The sequence below is a fragment of the Gavialis gangeticus genome, unplaced genomic scaffold, assembly GCF_001723915.1.
Source record: "Gavialis gangeticus isolate Ggan-Ray unplaced genomic scaffold, GavGan_comp1, whole genome shotgun sequence".
Classification (NCBI taxonomy): domain Eukaryota; kingdom Metazoa; phylum Chordata; order Crocodylia; family Gavialidae; genus Gavialis; species Gavialis gangeticus.
Window position 1 is genome coordinate 3815322 of NW_017729006.1, and position 18741 is coordinate 3834062.

The 18741-nt window shown below is 42.6% G+C and overlaps 2 protein-coding genes across 3 annotated transcripts; one reads left to right on the forward strand and one right to left on the reverse strand.

Moving 5' to 3' along the window:
• Nucleotides 1-1694: 1694 nt before the first annotated feature.
• Nucleotides 1695-9493, reverse strand: NKIRAS1 (NFKB inhibitor interacting Ras like 1). Of its 2 annotated transcripts, none has more exons than XM_019508757.1 (3): nt 9368-9493; nt 4813-5054; nt 1695-2063 (listed from the first exon to the last, which is right to left on the reverse strand). In XM_019508757.1, exons 1-3 carry the CDS (start codon nt 9459-9461, stop codon nt 1824-1826), a joined length of 576 nt encoding a protein of 191 aa, XP_019364302.1. In that variant the 5' UTR covers nt 9462-9493; the 3' UTR covers nt 1695-1823. The 2 variants fall into 2 exon arrangements, with proteins under 2 accessions (XP_019364302.1, XP_019364301.1); XM_019508756.1 differs by having other exon boundaries at nt 4813-5057.
• Nucleotides 9494-9652: 159 nt separating this feature from the next.
• RPL15 (ribosomal protein L15) lies at nt 9653-14870 on the forward strand. Its single transcript, XM_019508758.1, has 4 exons — nt 9653-9711; nt 10321-10502; nt 11656-11792; nt 14492-14870. Exons 2-4 carry the CDS (start codon nt 10331-10333, stop codon nt 14795-14797), a joined length of 615 nt encoding a protein of 204 aa, XP_019364303.1. The 5' UTR covers nt 9653-9711; nt 10321-10330; the 3' UTR covers nt 14798-14870.
• The last annotated feature ends 3871 nt before the right edge of the window (nt 14871-18741 follow it).

Consider the following 18741-nt stretch of genomic DNA (forward strand, 5'->3'; position numbering starts at 1 on the left):
ACTGAGAAGCAGTGTTCTACTGCTTCCTTGCAAAGTAACTGGCTAGGCTTGAGGAGGTAGTGCCATAGTTCTTATTAAACTACTAGTGTTGCAATAGAAACCATTGCCAACTTCTAAGAAAATTGCAGGAACTTGCTCATTCAAAAGGAATAGCAAATGATTGCTCACTGTTTCTCCTGTCATAGTTCTTGAGACAGTGAGCCTGAACAACCAAGTTGAGCAAGGGGAAGAGCAGGTTGATCTAACTGCACTATAAAAAGACTTGCATCATTTGGTAAATTGTTCTTTCATTACTAACTGTGACATCATTCAGATTCTGCCTTACGTTGATACCATTTCATAGCAGAAGAGCAGTGCTGAAGACACCCAGTTTGGATGTTTAATGCAGCTAGCTAGTTTTAACATGTCAAAATACTGATTAGTCTCATTGCACTATCATGATTTGACATTGTGCTGCTTAAATTATCGTGTAAGATTACTGAAAGAGTGGCAAACCTTGCTCTTCAGTTTATTTGTTTTCCATACACAAAGAGCATCAGTTTGTATGGTCAGAATCAAAGACCTTTTGATTTTTTTGTCTCTATGGAAATGACCTTTCTGGTGTAGTTTAGCTCTTTTTTGCTATTTTCAGTTGTTCCTACTGCTGACAGGTGCAAATGGAAGAGAAGACTCCTGCTTATGGCCAAGGGCTTTGCAGAGCTCTTCTGGTGAGCAGTTTGCATCTAGATGTCTGGCTAGAATGAGCAGCTCTTATACTCCTTATTCCCTTGCCAGAAAATGCTTCATACTGTTCTTTTTCTGGGCTCTTTCACTGCACTCAGAATGTGAGCTACTGAAATTTCACTATAGTGGATTGCAGCCCTTCCAGAAGTTTAAGCCTCGTTATACCACATATTCTGTCAGTGAAGGTGTCAGCAACATAAACATGACCAATATGTGCTGACATTAAGTCAGTTTTTGCTTCAGTTAATGGCCATAATAGAAGGGGAACAGAGCGATGGCCATACTGTTCTCCACAGCAATGGATGGAATGTGTCACTGCTGCTCAAGCCTTCCTGCTTTGTTCAAAGCATAAGCATAAAGATCCCTTCCTGCATTGGGTCAAGCTTATGAAGGCCACACATGGAAGTACACATTTTCAGCCTTTGAGCATTAGCGTCAAGCCAGACCTAGACTAAGATCTCTAAAGAAATACCACTGCCTCCACATACTGGCAGGAATATTCCCAATGGCCAAACAAAGTTTGGTATTTGTAGCTTCAAGTCTCTTCCCTCTCTTGTAGGGCTGCTCTGGCCCCAGCTTCCTGAAACATCGCTGCTGTCTATGACTGCGTGCTAAAAAGTGAAAAACAGGAGCTGGACCAATACCACAGATTCTCATCCCAAACTCCTTTGTCTTTTGTTGCAGTCTGGAGCACTTCTAACCAGAGGAAGGCAAGCAAACTTACAGCTGCATGCTGGCCAGGAAGTATAATTGTAAGCTTGTTAATCTAACAGACAGGCCATGAAATGACTGCGCTTTGGGAACAGTCACCAACGTTGTGCATTTTGCTGCTGAAGTGTGCTTTAAACAGAGCTTCCTCTTATACAGAAACCTCCACAGTGACCACTGCACCATTTTCACGAAGCCACTCTGTGTTTTTAAAACCCCAGCCACCAGCTGTTTTCCAAGAAAATATTTTAAAGAAAAAACCCTTCTGTCCAGGAGCTTGCTGATTTTTAATATTGCTTCAGAAAAACCATGAGAAACAAATGCCTGAATAGGTCCTGGTCATGACTATCAGCAGTGGACAATTCAAACAGCCTTTCCTGGAAGAAGGGTTTTTAGTTATCAGAGTTATTGCCTTTGCTCTTCCTCCCAGGCAGGGGAAATGCTGATTTGTTCTGGGACTGGGAGAGTTTGCTGGTTAAAAAAGTGAAAGGCTCTATCAGCGTTCTCCGATCTGTTACAGTCACTTCCCACAGTCTCACTTTCTCAGCCTTTGCCCATTGCTGTGCTACTTCCATTTCTACTTGTCTTTGCTCTGTGAGGTCAGTTTTGTTTCCTAAGACAACAATCGTCACCTAGAAGGAAGCAAAAATAGGAAATAAAATTATATTAAAACAGTCATTCTACAACAAAAAATGTTAAACAATATGTAAGTTATGCAATTCAGCATCTGTTCTTGTTAATGTTGTTCATTTTGAAGTAGAAAATTCAAACCTGGGTCTCACTCTGGGCATTCATAATGAGTTACTCAACCCAAGTCTACACACATCTGAGTTCCACAAGCATACCTGTTATGAGTCTACTCCTCTAGTCAATTTTACCTTCACCTAATGCAAACTAGTTACACTGTCACCCAGTTGCCAAGGGCTTTAATAGCACCTGCAGCAGGCAGCCTACTTGGGGCAGCTGGCTGTGTGTCTGCTCCTTGCTTTGGAGTAAGATGAGAAGTGGGGAATAAATTACTTCATAGCAATTGTGTCATGCATCCACACCCAGGCCAAGTCAAATGCTACACGTTGCCCAGGGGAAAAACACACAGTTCAAATCTTTGGGATTTGAGATTTGTCTTGCACTTCTGCTGTCTTATACAAATGACAAGAGTCATTCATACTCCCCAAATCAGAACAGCAATTTTATATCCACTCAAGTGAGTAACAACAGATGGTGTCATGCAGCAGAGAGCAGTGCAGCCTCCTGCTTTTGAGTCCCAAATAAAGGGAGCACAAGGAAACATGTTACTGGTTGATGTTACTACAGGCATTAGCACTCTTCAGAAGCATAGCTCCTGCAAGTCTTGCTTGTATGTGAAGACCAATATAGTTTCAGTGGAATTTAGATCACGCTCTTGCAATGTTTTGCAGTCTAAACATAGTGTTAGGGCAGGAAAGGCTGAAAGCAAAAATGAGTACTTCAAATTACTACTGCTGTTTAAACTTGTACATTTAAGCCTAAAAACATTAAGTTGTTCACTTGAATAATTTTTACGTTTTAGTACCAAGCAAGGAAGTCAGTCTGTACTTACACTAAGCACTCTAGTCCCTGCTAGGTGCTCTCTGCAGCCCCAACTCAAGCCTCCTACTACAACCCCTTAATTCTAACTCTCTCCTGATGCTTTATTTTTGCATTCCTCCTCCCACCACCAGCAGTTTTCAGTGTAGCCAGGCCCAACTATACTTTCCCCTTCAACAGGCTGACTCTGGGATGCTTTATGCCTCCTGTTTTCTTCCAGACAGAGCATGACTCTTCAGTTTCTTAGAACAGAAGAGTTTTCTTGCCTTACACTCTGTTCCTCAGACATTCCTTTTTGACAACATCAAGGCTGCTGCTTTATCAGCAAAAAAAGACAACTACTGTTCACAGTATGGTGCCAGGCCGTATGTGTCAGGGCCCTCAGACATGCCTCTGCTCCACCCACACTGCCTCCTGGACCAGAAGTAGTGCATCTGCATTCATACAAGTGCTGCAAGCAAGCTAACTGGCACTGCTAAGTGAGACTACCATTTATTCCGTCCAAAGCCACCTCCACATTGCTTATTTGAGAGGAGCAACAGAGGTATACATCTGAAGGCACCTCTCCCTAGCATGCTGTACACTATGTAGACATAGCATTCTTTTAACTTTTATTGTGGGGGTCACTAGTTCATCTGTGTAACTGTTAGCCAAGATCACAATCTTTCATCGCTCATAGAGTTAAAGCAAAAGCAGCCAATATGTGGTTTTATCAGCCCAGAAAATGGAAGAGAGGGAATACAAAAACACAGATTACAATGCCCTTATTTAACGTCTTCTGCAACCTACTCAGGAAATAAAATACTCAGCAAAGGTCAATGGGTCTGTCACTGCATGTCATCAAGCCATTATGTGAGAAGCAAGGGTTTATTTGGGGGAATGTATAGAGATCATTTATTGGACCAACTGCATAGTTGGGAGAGATATTAGATAAGCTCTTGGGCACAAAGTACTCCAGCTTGTCTAGCACCTTTCCCAACTATAGTTTGTCCAAAAAAAAAAAATCATCAAAAACCCTTGCTTCTGACGTATTTCCTGGACTATCATAACGACAACACTGCAACCTGTCAAGCTATTAGCCTGTCCTCCCCTACCCCATTATGATTTAAGTATTAAATAAGCTGTTTTGCATTCACCAGCATGACAGCTACTTAGTGTTATTCAATTAACTTCCTACATACATTTTTTTAAATGACTGAAGTTTTGTTTTAGTGTCCTATAAAGCTGTTTAGCAGGGAGAAAAGAAAATGGTAAACATTAGTGTCCTGTGCAGATGATATTTGGCTAGTGGTGCTGAAACAATTTATCAGCTGAGAACACTAGCTGTTTCCTAAAGGGAAAACACAGCAGTCATTTCACACAGCAGAACCAATTTTACAGATGCATCAAAATACATTAGAGCCTCCCTGGTAATTAACTAATGTCTAGGAGACCCACTGTCAATTACAGCATTTGGTAAACTAACGAGTACAGCTAAAAACAAAAATTGTTTACATTTTGTTATTGTGTGCTTTAATTTTTGTGTGAATACCAAAACTATTTATAAATTATACTACTATCCATTAAAGTAAAGTAAAGTAAAGTATCATTAAGCAGGGTCTCCCTTCAACTATTTAGTTCTTGCTCAGAAGTTAGGTCAAAATATCCCTTTTGTGCAAGTTAAATAGCACATGAGATTTTCCCAAAAGGAAGTTTTCCTGCACAGATTATCCAAGATTGCGAGAAAATCTGCTTTTCTTTGTATGCTAGTTTTGTTTCATAACTTAAGTTCCTAGTAGACATAGCCAAGAAATTATTAAGGCATTGAGCTTTTACCTCTTTTTTGTCTCTAAATGCATCAATCTCTCTTTTGAGTAGTTCTACTCTCTGGAAGGATTCAAGGCTGTTCACAGCGTACACAAGAACAAAGCCATCAGCAACAGAGATGTAATGCTTTGGCAGTTCTACTTCTTCTTCCAGACCTCTAGTGTCGTAAAGACGTAATTGTTCCTTTACTCCTCGATCTGTTTCAACTGAAGCCAAATATACATCTTCCAGTGTTGCACCCTCTTCCAAGCCTGCTGTTTTAACAAAGAGGAGTTATTGCTTAGGCTAAAATCTGTAAAGTAATAGCATAAATATTTAGCCATACTGCAGTAAAACCATTCATGTTTATGACTTTCAGTAGTGCATTTCAATCTCTTGTAAATATTGTTTTTGGATGAACTGACCAGACTTTGAATTCAGACCTTTTTGTACCCTCAATCAAGATTTTATTCATGGACAAACAGTATGGATATTTACAAAAAAACAAAAAACAAAAACAAAAAACACACGTATCCAGGATATGAATGTGTGTGATTGTATGCTATGACTTTTCATGGCCATAAATTTATGATGGCATAACTTGCATGACCATTCCATAGGTTTCTCAAATCGTGCCCACCCACTACATAAGAACTGAGCTAAGTATGTGATGTGCTAGCCTTGCGGCAGACGAGCCAGCATCTGTCTTCAGGCACTGTAACCAAGCTCCCTCTGGCATCAGAGGCTAGCATCCTTCAGCCTATACAGTGGTACATTAATCCACAAGTGGGAGGCACAGAGAAGCATGCTTGAAGTCAGTGGGACTACATGCGGGGTTACCAGCCAACAGGTGGAATGGGGACACATGATACTACAAGTAACAAAGTTGAGGAATGCTTAAGCCTGAACATTATGTAAGTTGAGGAGAGAGGGGAATCTAATTCCCTGCTTTTAGAACCAGCTTCAAGTTGTCAAACAAACCTTTTACTACTTACATTTTTGTCTCCCTTGAACAATTAGGTATATGCACTTTTTTTGTTTGTATAGGGTTAGTCCTCATGAGTACTGGCTTTGTTTGTTTTTAAGGCAGACAATATTGACACATTGTTTCAGAAAACACTCAGGACTGTCTGGACTGTGAAAATAAGGATTTTACAATATTCAGTGACACTATTCAAAACACTTCAGACTGAAAAGCTGAAGGATTCCACCCCCACATATGCTGGTTATTTCCTTAGGTGCATGCAACATTAGTTTGCAGAGAAGAAATACTACTAGCTTTCCTTGCCTGCATTTCATCTCCCTCCACTTCATCCTCCTTCCCCCTTGTAGTCTTCATAAATCAAACTCCCATTAGGTTCATGGCAAACTCTGACCAGACTAATTTATCTTGCCTTCAAATATAGCCATGCTGAAGGCACAAAACTAATAATAGGGAAGACTGGAAAAAAGTGAATAAAGACAGAAAGTGTAAAATAAAGACGTAGATCTGATTCAGAAAAGTGGTAGCTAAAGATATTGCAGGCATTTTTAAATACAGCTGAACAGTAATGGTTCTCTTGCTCTCTGTCTCCAGTCTCATTGTACAGAGATGTGCATAGGATTTAGCCTCGCTAATCGTTATACCAGCAAAAAGGAAAAGACCTTAACAGTTAAAATCTTTTAAAAAAAAAAAAAAGTTATGAAGCTCATCTTAAAGTTCTCTACTAAGATAGTTTACACAGGTTATTATCACCTTGATGCTATACTTCAATGCATAGGTCTTGAAAACATTCACATGCTTCTATGGAAATTTCTCCCAGCCATCAACGCAGCAATAGGACATACCTGGGCTAACATACAGAATGGCAAAGGGAGAGAATGAAGACATACAAAGTAAAGTTCTTGGTGGAAGGTTAGGACTGTGGGATCAAGTGTACATGGACATGGAATAAGGATCTCTTTTGGTCATAGGAATTTACATATTCACTAGGGGCAGCAATGGGCTAAACATATCCAGTGTGCAAGTGGCACCCTACATGCTGCTCATACAGAGCACTTAAATGGCAAATAAGCTTCATGCTGACTGTTCAGACAGGGAAAGGGATTTCATCAGGTTAAAGTAATTCACCTCTGATAATACTGTGGAAACCATGTTGCTAACAATGTTCACAGTTGCTGTTAGTTCTATCCCCTTGTACAGTGTGTACCAACCAGCACTAAAAATTATGAGAGAACAGAAAGGCCTTAGTTACTTGGCTTGAATTTTAGGAAAGGATGAACTACATTGCTGGGATCATACAAGAACAACGTGGGCAAATTTCATCCACTGCATGGCTAAGGCTGCTGGAGTTTGATGTTAATGATTTTTATTAATTTAGATTAAGATGAAATGACTGTGCACTGGGGAATCCCAGAGCATGGACTGAGCTGGAATTCCCTTCGCTGGATTTGGTTCAACTCAATCCAGGGTTGCAGGATCAAGTAGAAGCAAACAAGGGCCACAGGAGTACTATCCTCACTGATTTAGTCTAATATTGTAACCCTCAGTTACATGCATTTAAAACAATTTTTGTCATTAGACTGGAAGAATGGTCACAGCTTTGTCCGAAAAGCAGTTCTGTGTTAAAAACAGAGCTAACATTGCACAAGCCAGATACAATAACTCATAGATATTCACTCTTTGCACACTTAAGGTTTGCTATGCTTCCTAACCAAAATCAAAAAATCATCCTTGGTACTTGAAACTTAAGTTTCAAGTCTGAAGACAAATCCAAGAAGGTTCTGTCTAATTAGAGGCTCAGTTGCAATAGTTTTCCAGGGCCTTCACTGGAAATCTGACATCCTGAGCACGGTGGGGTTTCTTTTGTAGTCAGAAGGCAGAGATAAGGAAAGCAGAATTGTCAGCAGAAGAAAGGATGAGCTTTTCAGTTCTCATAGGCAGTAAGCTGTGGCAGAGATAGAGGCACCACAAGCATTTCTAGCTACAGGAATGATTTCTGGCTAAGCCATCAATTCACAGAGAAGTCATTTAAAAAACAAACAAACAAACAAACAAACAAACAAACAAACAAACAAACAAAACTTTCCAGCTGTCCCATTTGGAGAAATCCAGCAGTCAGCTTTCCCATTTGCTCTCTCAAGGTCAGTCAGGCTGAGGAGCACCAGGTGATGTGTAATTCACTCTCTACCTACTGCCTCTTAGGAGAAGTGTTTGCTGCTTCAAGCAGAAAGGGAGCTGGGAACAAAGCTGAGGAGAGAGGAAAACAGACTGACCCTTTCCCACTTCCATACACAATGGACAAGCAGGCTGAGGAACAGTACAAAACCTGGCTGTGGTGCAGATCTGGGAACTGAACTCCTGTCACCTGTTTTCTCCTGTCAGCTGTCACAAATGATAGCTGAAAAAAGAGCCTGGGATTTGGCCTGGAGGTGGATGAGGGATTTTCTACTATGTTAAAAAGTTTTATTTGTAAATCCAGTGAGATTTAGTGTGCATTAAAGAGCATTTATTAAATGTAAAGGAGGTGCATCTTAGAGAAAGTCCCTGCTGTTACATAAGCATTTAACGAGTAGCTCCATAAATAGCTCTCATCAGCTGCTCTTGACTTTCTTCCTGCCTCAGTTACTAACAGCAGCTAAGAACAGGAAGTAATTAACGGCAGTACAATAAGCATCACCATCTTAGCCATCCTGTTCAGACACTGGTGCTAATCAGCTCATTCAGAGCAAGTGAGATGGGAGATGAACAAAACGAAACCTCTTCCTTGCCATTGAGCTCACTGGGCCCCTTGCTCTCCCGCAGCAGCTCCCAGTTAGGCCGAGCAGCAGCGCTCAGTACGCGTATCGCTACAGCTCAAGAGGAGACACCCTGGTTAGCACGACGCTCCTGCCCTGCTGAGCAGCGTCCCCAGCCGGCAAGGACAGAGGCCTTCTGCTTTTGAGGAACGAAACTCATTAGTCCACAGTTTTCATATTGCAAATTCCCACCTGCCCAAGTTGTCTCAACCGGCCCAAGTGACAGCACCCCCTGCCCTCCCACTGGGGCACCTCTGCCTCCAGCCACCTCCCATTACCCCTGCCTATCCAGAGCCTCCCACCGGCACCTCTTTACTGCCAACGCTGGAGAGGGCGGAAACGGGATGGCAGGAGACGGGAAGGAGTAATGGCCTGAAGCGGCAGCCGGGGACATGGAGGTTGGGGGGACTTGGCGACCCCGAGGACCCGGCTGCACCTTGCTCAAATTGAAGCTGGCGAGAAACCAGCAAGAGGACTGCTGCGAGTTTTCAAGCCGTATGTGGCGACTGGCCAGCTCCTTGGCTAGCTGGGCAGCCACATTTTAGGTGCCTGGCGATGACTCGGCACGGTGTACATTTATGGCGCAACTCGTGGGCGATCCCTCCACATCTGCAGTTGGACTACGTTTGTGGCACAAGTGGCGGGCAGCCCCTCCACACCTGTGCTCAGTCCACAGTTACGGCGCGATTCACCAGCCAAGGTGGCGGCGATTCCTTGGCGGCGAGTGTGCAATACACGTAACGTGCAGCAGGGCCGGGGCGGCTCCAAGGAGGCCGAGACCCGCCGCTCCCAACCCCCCCGCGCTCACCGGCCGCGCGGTGCCCGTACAGCAACTGCTCCAGCACAGCCGTCTTGCCCACGGCAGGCGCGCCGCTCACCACCACCTTGTAGCCCTTCCCCATGCCCGGGCCGCGCAGGGCGCACCGGGAAGCGGGAGGCGGAGGTCGTCCCCTCCGAACTACACTTCCCAGCAGGCTCCGGGGCGGGGCTCGCCCCCCGCCGAACTCCGAACTACATTTCCCAGCAGGCCCCGGGCGGAGGGGGCGGACTACATTTTCCAGCATCCCCCGGGGCGCGGCGGCGGAAGGGAGGTGGGGTTGCAAAGGGTTGTGGGAGCGCGGCTTCTTCCTTTCCGGCTTCGGGCGCCATCAGGTGAGGATCGGGTTGATCCCGGTCGCTGCCTCTATCTGCCGCCATCGCCGTCTCCGAGCGTGGGGCAGGCCCCGGCGCGGCTCCGGCCCGGCCGGCGGTTCTGGGCGCGGCCCGGCGGGGGCGAGCGGGAGTCGCGTGGGGAGGTCCCGGGTACCCGGGGCGGCCTTTGTCCTTTCACCAATTCGGACGCGCTCAGCGGCCCTGGGTGCCGGCCGAGGAAAAGCTCTTCATGGTGCAGGAGTTAAGTCAGGCCTCGGGGGAAGAAGCTGCTGAGAAGGGGTGACTTCGCCAAAGTACCTCTGTAAACTCGTTAGGGGATCCGCTGCGATCTGGGTGAAGCTGCTATTTAGTATGTGGCAGTAGCTGGGGTCTGCCAGGCATCCTCATGAAAAAGTGGTTTCTCCTTTGAGAGTTCAGCTCGCGTAAAAGCAGGAAGAGATGCGAGAGGGCATTTTCGGCAGGATGGCTGCCCTGCGTTTAAGCCCCTTGTGTTTCCGTGTGGTGCAGCCTGTTACACGATATCCGCTTTGCACGTGGGTTTCCTGTGGGAGGCTCTCGAAGGGGGATAAAGACTTGGTCACAAACTTACACAGATCTCTGATTAAACAGGTAAACAAGCATGGGCGCTTACAAGTACATCCAAGAGCTATGGAGGAAGAAGCAGTCAGACGTGATGCGTTTCCTCTTGCGCGTCCGCTGTTGGCAGTATCGCCAGTTGTCTGCTCTGCATCGGGCTCCCAGACCTACCCGGCCAGACAGAGCCCGGAGGCTGGGTTACAAAGCCAAGCAAGGTAACTAGGCCTGAAGAGATTTGCAGCTGACACTTTACCACTGGGGTGTCATGTCACAGTACGTGTTAGAGTCTTTCCTAACTGAGCAGCAAGGGGTACATGTAACTGGCAGCACACTAGGTGTATATGCTCTTTGGTAAGAGTAAAAAAACACCATGAAAAGATGGGTTTGGTATTATACAGGTAGTAACATAGCAATATAACTGTCCACAGAAAAAGGATAGTACTATAATTCATGCTTACTTAGCATCTAAGGAAAGAATTTTGGCAAAACCGGATATTTAAGTATCCAAATAATTAAGTAAATACAGAAACTGAATTCCCCTTGTTCTTGAAGAATTGAACTTCTCTAGTTTTCCTCTGCAAAGTTGGAGGTTCTTATCCCAGATGTGGCTTGCAGCATGTGCCAGTTCCTGGATCTGCTCTCAACATCTAGCTGGGTGGAAAGTCCCCTTAAGCAAAGATGAGAGTTTTGAGTATGGACCAGAGGCACTCTCATGTGAAATGCCTGGCTAAGAATCAAAGCTAACTCCAGTGAAGATAAAATAATAGTATCCTCAGAGGTGGACAGGACTGAGATGTCTTTGCAAGGCACTGTGGAAAAAGACTCAGCTTGCAATCTTGGAAGCATTTTCACACTTAAAAAATGAAAACAAGACCAAAAATGCTACTTGAGCTTTCTAGTTTCTAATAGCTACAAAGTTTTCCACCTGCCTGTTGGCTCATCTGCACTCACGTTTTACTATTGGCTTAAATAATTTTTATAATTGGAAAATTATATTGTCAACAACCCACATGTAATCTCATTTACACCACTATTAAGGTGTGTTGTACCATATAGCTTATTTTGGTTTAGGCACTGAAGCGACCTTTGGTGTATAATGCAGTGATATACACATGGAGGGAATTTGGCTGTATTAAGTGTTATGGTATAAAGCAGGAGCACTTCACCAAATTTTCCAGTACAAGGTTTATCTACATTGAAGATGCTCATAAAAGCAGCTTCTGCAGTAGGAGTGGAACTAGAAGTCTTGAAGGGAAAAGTATTAATGTGAGGGGAAAATAAAGCCACAGTAATTGATGCTCAATGAAATTCAGAACTCTCATATTCTTTAACAAGTAACGTTTTATAAAACGCACCTTTTTTTTTAAGGTTACGTGATCTACCGTATTCGTGTTCGTCGTGGCGGTCGTAAACGCCCAGTCCCAAAAGGTGCAACATATGGTAAACCTGTGCATCACGGTGTCAATCAGCTGAAGTTTGCCCGTAGCCTGCAGTCTGTAGCAGAGGTAAATGCCTTTCTCCAGTAGAAAGTTTTTTGGGAGTCTTGTTCGACTAATGGAGGGAGGGCATTATTCAAAACCACAGAATTCCTTCAGGGACCTAAAAGTCAGGACTACTGACACTAACAGGGCACTTGTGAGACCTTCATACCCATGTGCCTCAAGGGGTTTATTAAGCTGAGTAAACGGTATTCTTGTATGTTTGGGGAAACTAATGTGGAGAGTTCAAGTGACTTGGTAAAATTGGTGCTCCAGGTTAACTGGACTAGGAGTATGACTTGTCATTCAGTTTTATGTTCTGATGCACTTTCATTGGTTGCAGTGACATGGTAGAACAGAGCATACATAGTATTAGCCTTTTTTATTTATTTTTTTTTTACAAAAGTGTTGATAGCAAAAGTTAGGCTTTGGACACAGTGTAATTCATGACTTTATTGATCATTTTGCTTTATATAATCCAATATAAGAGTTGACTCTTTTTTTTTAATTTTTTTAAATTTAATATGCTGCTATATTAGTTCTGTAATCTTAATTCCTTGGCAGAGAATTGCAGTTGACCTGTCTCTGCATACAGGATTTGACAAGAAGTAAAATTAACCACATGAAATTAACATCGTTCTAATTAGTTTCATCCAACAACACAAAGGTATCTTTGGGAAGTAGAGAATCCCAGAGTACAGGAAAAAGCAACTAGGCTGAAAAATCTATCCTTAAATTTAGGTCTTACAAACCACCTTCCCCTTGTTAGTATTTCCTACTGTTGTATTATATTGTCAGGTATGTATAGAAAGTAGTTTGGGGCAGGGGCTCTTTCCATATTCCATAAAGTGGGGGAAAAAAATCATGAGGGCTTCTAGTAGAGGTAGAAGAAGCATTTCTGCTTATTGTATGTTCTTGGCATGCCCTCTATGTAACATGCATGACTGAGGTGTGACATCTGTACAACGACATTTTCAAAATCAGCTTTAACTCCACATTGTGTAATATAACTGATGAGAAGGGATAACTGCCTTTCTGTAGTGAGGACATGCCAGCAAATAAAATACCCTTTTAGATGCAGAGAGCCTAGTGCTTCCCCCTTTCCACTGTTTGGCTGACGCTAGACCTGTAGTTTCTCTAGGGGACTATGTGTTTTTCCTGATTTGTAGGCTGTAGTTTTTGTGTGTGTTTGTTTGGGTTTTTTTAAAGGAGATTTTGTAGGCCAGAAAAAAAAATCCTGTTGTGTTCTGTTTGTAATCTGAGAAATATTTCTGAGCGTCAGGAGGCATCCTGGGCTGCTTCCTTCCTAGCAACTTTTGTGAGGCTTTAAGGGTATTATGCAGGAAGCTGAAACTTGAGTGCAGCTCAGCCCTTTTTGCATGGTAGTACCTGAGACCACCTTTGTTTTACAATGAAGCCATAAGTGGAACATAACATAATTACTTTGTAGCTCACATTTTCAGGTAGAATGTTGCCTGACTGGAATTTTAGGCCCTAGGTTGAATATGAACCAATGAGATGGCATCAGAGGAGAACAAATTAGATTTGTTTCTTTGCAGAATTACTTTCTAAGTAGTGTTATTTCACTTTACATAATAACCATATGTTCTTTCCAAAATGCAAGCCTGTTCTCATTTTCAGCTCATGGTTCTCAGATACTTTAAATGCTGGTCAGATTGGTTATTCCTTTGAGCAAAGGACGTATTAACATTGAGATACTGAAACTGGTAGACAAAAAAGCTTTTTCTTTTTAGAACATGTCAATGTTTAATTTTGTTTTAAGGTAAGCTCTTGGCCTTTCTTCTACAAGGCACCATAATTCAGATCGCTTTTAGAGGCTCTCCAGTTTTTTCCCTCACTTGTCTCAGGGACTTCAGTTTAATTTACTTCTGTTTTGTACATTTCTTGGCATAGACCATTTGTTCAGTTTTCCATTACCAAGGTTTTATTTATTGTTCTAACTTCTCATATATGTGGTAAAGGCATGACTATTGTATTTATTGTAAATTGAGTGCCTCTTATTGCTACCTTGTCTTAAGAAAACCAAAATCTGAATACTTTTTTAGTTCTGTTTATATTAGTAATGCTAGGTCTCCACTTGACGGAGGACTGTAGAACTGGAGTGGGATGATTTTGAAGACAATATCATTGATCTTTTGACCTGTAGAATAGTCTCCCAAAGTAATGATAGGATTGCTTTGGTTTGGCATGCTTGCTCATGTTTAGTTTTAAAAGGAAAGTCAAATATAGAATGATTCTGTGCTGTAAAAGAGCTTGGGGGAATTCATGTGACCCAGTAAGTTTTTTGTTTGAACCTGAGCTCCAGCTCTTTCAATCCTATATTAAATGAGAGGACCTTGTACTCTAAACAGAGGAGGCATCAGACAACTATGGGATTTTGGAAAACGGAGAAAGATTTATGAAATGCCAGTTTGTTCCCTATAGTGCATTTTGTGAATCTTCTGGTAAAGCAGTAGTGTTCAGATAAATGAAGCTTCCTTCACTTTCTTTGGGAGACTGTTCAGCAACCTAGTGCATCTCCAGCAATCAGCTGACATTCATTTTAATCCCCTGGCTTAAAATCCTGCACTGGTTTCCTGTCTTATGTTCATATTCTGTTTACTGAGCCTGTTATTTAGGGACATCACTTTCAACTTGTCTGTAGCACTCATATTTGCTATCCTTCTTGCTAGTCATCTCTTGAACTCTTGTTTTTACCTTTCTAGGAACGGGCTGGCCGCCACTGTGGAGCTCTGAGAGTATTGAACTCCTACTGGGTGGGTGAAGATTCCACCTATAAATTCTTTGAGGTTATCCTGATTGATCCATTCCATAAGGCCATCAGACGCAACCCTGATACCCAATGGATCACCAAACCAGTCCACAAACACAGAGAGATGCGTGGGCTGACATCAGCTGGCAGAAAGAGTCGTGGTCTTGGCAAGGGCCACAAATTCCATCACACTATTGGTGGCTCTCGCCGTGCTGCCTGGAGGAGACGCAATACCCTGCAGCTCCACCGTTATCGTTAATCTTTGTGCTTGTAAATTTCACAATGTAATAAAGCCTGTGAAAAGGGATCTTAAATAAAGCCCCTGAGAGAGGGTCTCTGTCTCTGTGTGGTTATATTCTCAGCAAGGACTGAACTGTGCTTTTTTTATTTAAAAAGAGAAATTAACTTGGTGATTATGTGTTAGAATGACATTTCAGGCATTGAACTCTTAATTACAAGTAAGCAAAGCAAGCTTCTCACTTTTATCTTTAGGCTTGAACACATACCTTTTCTCCATGTCCGTTTGGTACTCCACTTGGAAGCATTGTAAGCCATCAAGTGGTACAATAAAAGTTACTTCTGTTTTTGAGTGGAGCTTTAATATGTAAGTTCATAAGTATGAGTGGGACCAAGTTTTTAAAATTTTACTTAGTGTTTTTCAAACTTTGGGACCTGAAATAAGGGGATTACTTCCCATACTTTGATCTTGTTAGTATGTTTGTACATGTTTGCATATATAAAATGTGTGGTTTAATGTACTTGTCAAGTCCATTATTGGTGCTATAGGCTTGATGGCTATTAACTATAAAAAAACATCAGAGAGCTTCAATAATTTAATCTGGTAAAAATGACACAAAAAACAAGCACCTCATTCATGTAGTCTACCTCGAAGGTAGTGGGGGTGAACATTTTTGGCAGATGTGCTACAAATCTGCCACTGTGCTGCATGTGCCACAGGTTGGCCCCCTGCTCTAAAGCATCCATTCCTGCCACTGAGACAGGATCCTGGGCTAGATGGACCTGATCTTAACGTCAAAAAGTTTATCATGTATGGCCTTGCTGGTTATATCAGCCCTTTCAAAGGTGGACTGTTCCTCATTCTGGGGGTGGGAAAGGCACCAAAAATAAAAATTTCTAGGAAACGGCCTAGAACTGATCTTGAATTACAGGATGGATGGGAATTTTCCTTACCATGGAAATGACTGGCTGCAGGGAATGGAGCCATGCAGCTGCTTGTCTTCTGTGACCTTTGCTTAACTTGTAAGGTTGAATAGGGAGAATCAGAACAGGAGGCCTAGGCGTTTCTGGTAACAGAGCTTGCAGAAGGAAATGACCTTTTGGGAGTATGACGATGAAATGGTGTAGGTGGATAGATAGAGTACGAGGTTGGGACTCAACTGGTTCTGCTGCTTATCTACTGGATGACTTGGGTAAGTCCCATTATCTAGTTTCTCTCCCCTTCCCCACCCTTCCTTCTGTACAAGAGGAGTGATCTGACCCTCTTTATAAAGCTGTTGGAAATTCACTGACAAAAAGCACATGTAAACTATGATTCTGCAGCATTCTGCTGCTGGAAAACGAGCACCTTCGCAAATTCAGCTAAATTGTTTTGTGGGTGAGACTGAACTATATTTCAAGCGGGAGATTGGGAACTTGTTTATCCTAGGCCTGCAAGAAGTCAGCCATGATGGTAGTTTCATCCCGGCAGAAATGTGTCTAGTAAGAAGTAAATGTCTTGAATTTAAAAAGAGGAGAAATAGTACACATGCCAGAGGGGGCAAGTGGAGGGGCAAAAGTAGATTAAGATATGCCTTTTCTCTCTAATTGCACTAATAATGCGTTAAATCACAGGGATCCCTTAAGAAGGAGAGAGAGCAGAGGTTTTTTGTTTTTGTTTTTTTTTTCAACAGTCTGGGCATTCTTTTCTGTTTAATTATAAATGAGAACAAACTCACTTTTTAGAGCAAATGATTATAGCAATTGAACTCCAGGGGAAAAGGGCTTAATATTAAAAACCCATGTCGGTCTAATGCCAAATGTCATCAGAAGTAGCTGACTAAGTTTTTACTATTTTATGTATTCTGCTTTTAACTGTATTTTAATTGTTGTGCAGTCACCATCCACTTAACATAAAAGTGAATGCCTGTCATGCAGCATACTCTGAACCATAGGTTCAAATTTTAATATCCTCCCTAAGGATGGTAAGTGTAAAAGACTAAAAATTGATTAAATGGTATAATTTAGCTCATGCGCTCTGAACAAGGTAAGAGTTTGTTAGCTTCCCTGTAGCAATGGATGTTCTCATTACTTGGCAGTGCTAGGTGAGCTGAAAAGTATATGCCATACTAATCAATGGTGAGTTTTAAGTAATCATATTTACATATTTTCTAATCGGCCAAAGCCTTTCTGGACTGTTGTATATAAAGTAAGGCTGATAGAGATACAATTGCTGAGAGTCTAGAGTCAAAGGACTTGATCCCTTGGGGAATGAAAACAGGATTATATAAATATTATGCATAGCTGCTAGACACAGTTTTGGCTTTTGGAAGTGGAGATTATGGAAGTCTGTCATTGTGTTACACTTAAGCCAAGGTACGTCAATTTCCTGTGTTGCAGAGAACTATCCCAACCCATCTGTCATCTTTGTCCTTAACAGACAATGACTGTTGCATTATTTTTGTTTAGTGCAACTGAGAAAAAACAACAGCTTGTAATTGTTCCAGTCTATTTATCTGATGAATCACAAAAGCTTTTGATTTGCTATTTTAAATGCTCGACTGTCTTTAGTTGTATTTGCTCATTTACCAGAATGGAAAGAAATATCTTTCAGTCTTCATGCAATGATTTTTCTCTTACATAGTCAGCAGCTATAATTCTCCAACTGTCAACCTGAAACATCTAATTCTTTAGAAACTCGCATCAAGTCCACAAACATAAAAACAAAAAAACAACCCCCTTGGGTCTGAATAGATGGATTCATCTGGGTACTTTAAACAAGCTATTTGGGCCATCTTCCCACCACTGTTTGAAAATCCCTTTTTTTTTAATAGAGAAATCCACAATTATATAGGTTGTTTTTCACCTCTTACTGAGCTTCAATTTATTCATAGGAGTAGGGTTGGAAGGGACCTTGTAGTCCAACCCCCTGCCCTGGGCAGGAGAGAGAACTGGGCTCAAATGACCCCAGCCAGGTAAATGTTAAGCCTCCTCTTAAAGACCCCCAGGGTAGAAGTGAAAACCACTTCCCTTGGAAGTTGGTTCCAGGTCCTAGCTGCCCTGCCTGTGAAGTAGTGCTTCGGATGTCTAGTTTAAACCTACTCTCTAACAACTTACGGCCATTATTCTTTGTGGGAGTCCAGGAGGCGCTTGGAGGAACAAGGTCTCTACCAAACCCTGCTGGTCCCCCCTAGTAAGTTTATAGATGGCCACCAGGTCCCCCCTCAGCCTTCTCTTGCGAAGGCTGAACAGGTTAAGATCCCATAGCCTCTCCTCATAATGTGTTTGTGTAACTTTTTATAATTGCATACACATTATGGTTGCAAAGTTAGATGCTCAGAAGTTAAGAAACATCTGAAATATGTTCCAAAAGCAATTTGGTTCATTCTTCTTGTATAGTATCATCATCTTGCCTAGCATCACCAAAGGAGTACGTAGGGTGGTGGTGGATGGGTCATATTCGACCTGGGGAGAAGTGGGCAGCGGAGTCCCCCAGGGCTCGGTTCTTGGGCCTGCACTGTTCAATCTCTTTATCCGTGATTTGGACGATGGGGTGAAAAGCACCCTGTTTAAATTCACTGATGATACCAAAATTTGGGGTGAGGTAGGGAGGGAAAGACTGCAGCAAGACCTGGACAGGTTACAGGGGTGGGCTAGCAAAAACAGGATGCGTTTCAACACTGACAAGTGCAGGGTGCTGCACTTGGGCAGGAGTAACCAGCAGCACACTTATAAGATGGGAAACACCCTTCTTGAGAGCATGGAGGTAGGAAGGGATCTTGGAGTCATTATTGACTCCAAGATGAACATGGGCTGACAATGTGAGGTCACGGTTGGCAGGGTTAACCGGACCTTGTCATGCATCCACAGATGCATCTCTAGCAGGGCCAAGGAGGTGATCCTCCCCCTCTATGCAACACTGGTCAGGCCACAGCTGGAGTACTGTGTCCAGTTCTGGGCGCCCCACTTCAGGAGGGATGTGGACAA

Excerpts from the sequence above, each read along its gene's own strand:
- RPL15 (XM_019508758.1), top strand. The coding sequence starts at position 10,331 with ATGGGCGCTTACAAGTACATCCAAGAGCTATGGAGGAAGAAGCAGTCA. Across the intron at positions 10,503-11,655 it reads GGGTTACAAAGCCAAGCAAG|GTTACGTGATCTACCGTATT; the intron begins GTAACTAGGCCT and ends TTTTTTTTTAAG. Across the intron at positions 11,793-14,491 it reads GCCTGCAGTCTGTAGCAGAG|GAACGGGCTGGCCGCCACTG; the intron begins GTAAATGCCTTT and ends TTACCTTTCTAG.
- NKIRAS1 (XM_019508756.1), bottom strand. The coding sequence starts at position 9,461 with ATGGGGAAGGGCTACAAGGTGGTGGTGAGCGGCGCGCCTGCCGTGGGC. Across the intron at positions 5,058-9,367 it reads GTACGGGCACCGCGCGGCCG|CAGGCTTGGAAGAGGGTGCA; the intron begins GTGAGCGCGGGG and ends TTGTTAAAACAG. Across the intron at positions 2,064-4,812 it reads CATTTAGAGACAAAAAAGAG|GTGACGATTGTTGTCTTAGG; the intron begins GTAAAAGCTCAA and ends GCTTCCTTCTAG.